The sequence below is a fragment of the Cannabis sativa genome, unplaced genomic scaffold (assembly GCF_029168945.1).
Source record: "Cannabis sativa cultivar Pink pepper isolate KNU-18-1 unplaced genomic scaffold, ASM2916894v1 Contig4, whole genome shotgun sequence".
In the NCBI taxonomy this organism is placed as follows: Eukaryota; Viridiplantae; Streptophyta; class Magnoliopsida; order Rosales; family Cannabaceae; genus Cannabis; species Cannabis sativa.
In genome coordinates, this window is record NW_026870040.1 from 26,069 (window position 1) to 29,028 (window position 2,960).

Below are 2,960 nucleotides of genomic sequence, written 5' to 3' on the forward strand. Positions count from 1 at the left end.
CGAGCATCTAGAATGGCTTTCCACATGGCCGAGTCATCTCTCTTTCGGTCAAGCAGTAGAAAGTTTTGGTCTTTTATGTATTTTGCATTTATCACCGCACTCCAAACGCTTGATCGATCAGTGAGCGCTTTCCAAGCCCACTTTGTCATAAAGGCTCTGTTTATCACTCCTCCGCTTCTAAATCCCAGACCACCTCTCATCTTGGACTGGCATAGAGCATTCCAAGCCATGAGATGCATCTTCCTCTTTTCATCAGTATCTCCCCACCAGAAGTCCCTTAGGCATTTATCCACAGTGTTTACCACATTAATTGGTATCGGATCCGAGGCAGCGACATAAGTAGCTAGGGATGATCCGACTGAGTGGATTAAGCAGGCTCGGCCAGCTTTCGATAGGAGTCTAGTTTTCCAACTTTTCACTCGTTGTAGAACACGATCAACCAAGAACCGCATATCCTTTGATCGATTCAGTGATCTAAAGAGGGGAAGCCCCAGGTAAGAGGCATCCTTCTTCATTCTCTTCATATTTAGCGAATTCCGCGATATACGTTGCACATCTCACAGGGACCCCCTTAGAGAAGAACACTGTTGATTTTTGGTAGTTGACTGCTTGTCCAGACCAAGAGCAATAGTCTTCAAGGCATTTAACGAATTCTTTAGCTTCCTTCAAAGAAGCTCGCCCAAATAAAATTAAATCATCTGCAAACATCAAGTGGGTGACAGCCGGCCCTTCTCTAGATAATTTGAAGCCTTCCAGACGACCCTCTGCCTTTCTACCCGCAATCAGTCTTGAGAGAACATCAGCTGCAATGATAAAGAGAGCAGGGGAGAGAGGGTCGCCCTGACGAAGACCACAGGAAGGGGACAGAGTTCCATGGACCGAGCCATTAATAAGCAGCCCCATTTGTTTGGCCATAATGCATTTCTCCACCCAATTAACAAAAGTTCGATGAAAACCTAACCCCTTCAAAGTAGCCAGGATAAAGCTCCAGTCCATCTTATCATAGGCCTTCTCCATATCAAGTTTGATCATCATAAATCCTTTCTTTCCTTTTTTCTTACTCATAGAGTGAACGATTTCCCTAGCTACTGTAGTGTTTTCCGCAATTAGTCTTCCATGAACGAAAGCGGTTTGCTCCGGAGATATGATGGAGGGCAGAACATGCTTCAACCGGAGAGCCAAAACTTTGGAGATGCATTTATACGCTACATTGCATAGCGCAATCGGTCTGTAGTCATTGACCCCAGTGGGACAATCTTTTTTTGGAACTAACACAATGTTAGTGTTGTTTATAAACTGGGGAAGATCCATTGTCAAAAAGAAATGTGTCACCATGTCAATGAAATCCCGTTTCACCACGTTCCAATGTTGAAGGTAAAATCCCGTCGGCATCCCATCTGGGCTTGGAGCCTTATCATGCCCCATCGATCTAAGACAGTCTTCTATTTCTTTGGCTGAAGGAATGCATATAAGATTCCTATTATCACTCTCAGTAATCAGATTATTACACACTATGTTCTCCTCTGGTGAACTTGTAAAAGGATTCTTGGAGAAGGTGCCATTAAACTTGTCGATAAACATCTTTGCAATGACCTTGATGTCGTTGACCCATTCGCCATTTTCCTTCTTCAGAGTCTGTATGAAATTCTTTCTACGCCTAATCACCGTTGAGGCGATGAAGAATTTTGTGCAACGATCTCCCTCTTTTAACCAAGCAACACGAGACTTTTGTCTCCATAAGATCTCTTCCCTACTAAGCGCCTCATTCAACTTGGCTCTAGCTTCATCAAACTCCGCAATCTGCATATTATTGGAACTTTCGATCCTATCCAGAGTCTTTTTGGCATCAGCCACTTGTTGTTGGATTTTCCCAAAGTGCGTTTTATTCCATGTCTTCAGATGTTCCTTTGTTTTCCTTAGTTTCCTGTATAAGTTCACCATTGGGTCATGGTGAAGATTGTCTCGCCAAGCATTTCGCACTATCCAGAAGCATCTCGGATCCCTCCCCCACATTAACTCATATTTGAATTGAGGCTTCAAACACCTTGTTCCCCCCTCAGTATTTAGAAGGATTGGTTTGTGATCCGAAGTACCAACTGTGAGGAGCTCAACAACCGCATTTGGAAATAAAATTCTCCAATCTATGGAGGCTAAGGCCCTGTCTAGCCTTGCTCTTCTAACCAAAGCTCCCCCAGTAGATTGAGAGGCCTTTTGGAACCAGGTGAATTTTCCGCCAAGGCAACCAAGATCTACCAAGCCGGTTCTCGCCACAATTCTCCTCAAGTCAAAGGAGTATCTAGCTGAATTCCTCTGATTGGCATAGTTTAGGCATTCATGATCTGCAAGTGTTCCATTCAAGTCACCAATAAGGATCGTGGGTGACGATTCGTTTACTATCGAGTCTCCAATACGATTCCAGAAATCTTCTCTTCCTGACATTGTAGGCGGCCCATATATTCCAATGAAGTTCCATTTGGTACCAGGAGGGTCAGATTCAATCGAACCAAGCAGAGCATTTTTATCCGCTTCCTTAACCTTGCAAACAACCCCTTGTTTCCAACATACCCCATACCCGCCCGAGAGACCAATTGGAGGTATGTACACAAACTCAATAAAATGAAGTTTATGAATCAGTTTTTCAAATTTATCAAGAACCAACCTTGTTTCAGATAGAATCACCATATCGGGATTTGACCGGCGAACGATTGCCGTCAGAACCAACCTTGTATGACATGTTGCCTAGAGTGATACCCTCATAAATCTTGGTATTAGATGACATGTTGCCTAGAGTGATACCCTCAAACTATATTATAGTCCAAATTTTTTGAGCTGGACACCTGTACTCTAACCAGGAGAGATTAAGCGATAATTAGCAAGTCAACTCCCTTGACCAATGTTCCGGCATGATAGGGGCCTAGCTCATGGAAAGGGCGACCATGAAGAGAACTCCCCCGCAAAGG

General features: G+C 43.8%; 1 protein-coding gene across 1 annotated transcript; it reads right to left on the minus strand.

Annotated features, from left to right (window-relative positions):
* Positions 1–474: 474 nt before the first annotated feature.
* LOC133033349 (uncharacterized) lies at positions 475–2,682 on the minus strand. Its single transcript, XM_061108059.1, has one exon. It carries the CDS (start codon positions 2,680–2,682, stop codon positions 475–477), a length of 2,208 nt encoding a protein of 735 aa, XP_060964042.1.
* Positions 2,683–2,960: the final 278 nt, after the last annotated feature.

Bases quoted from the DNA above. Each gene is read 5' to 3' on its own strand.
- LOC133033349 (XM_061108059.1), bottom strand. From the start codon at position 2,682: ATGGTGATTCTATCTGAAACAAGGTTGGTTCTTGATAAATTTGAAAAA.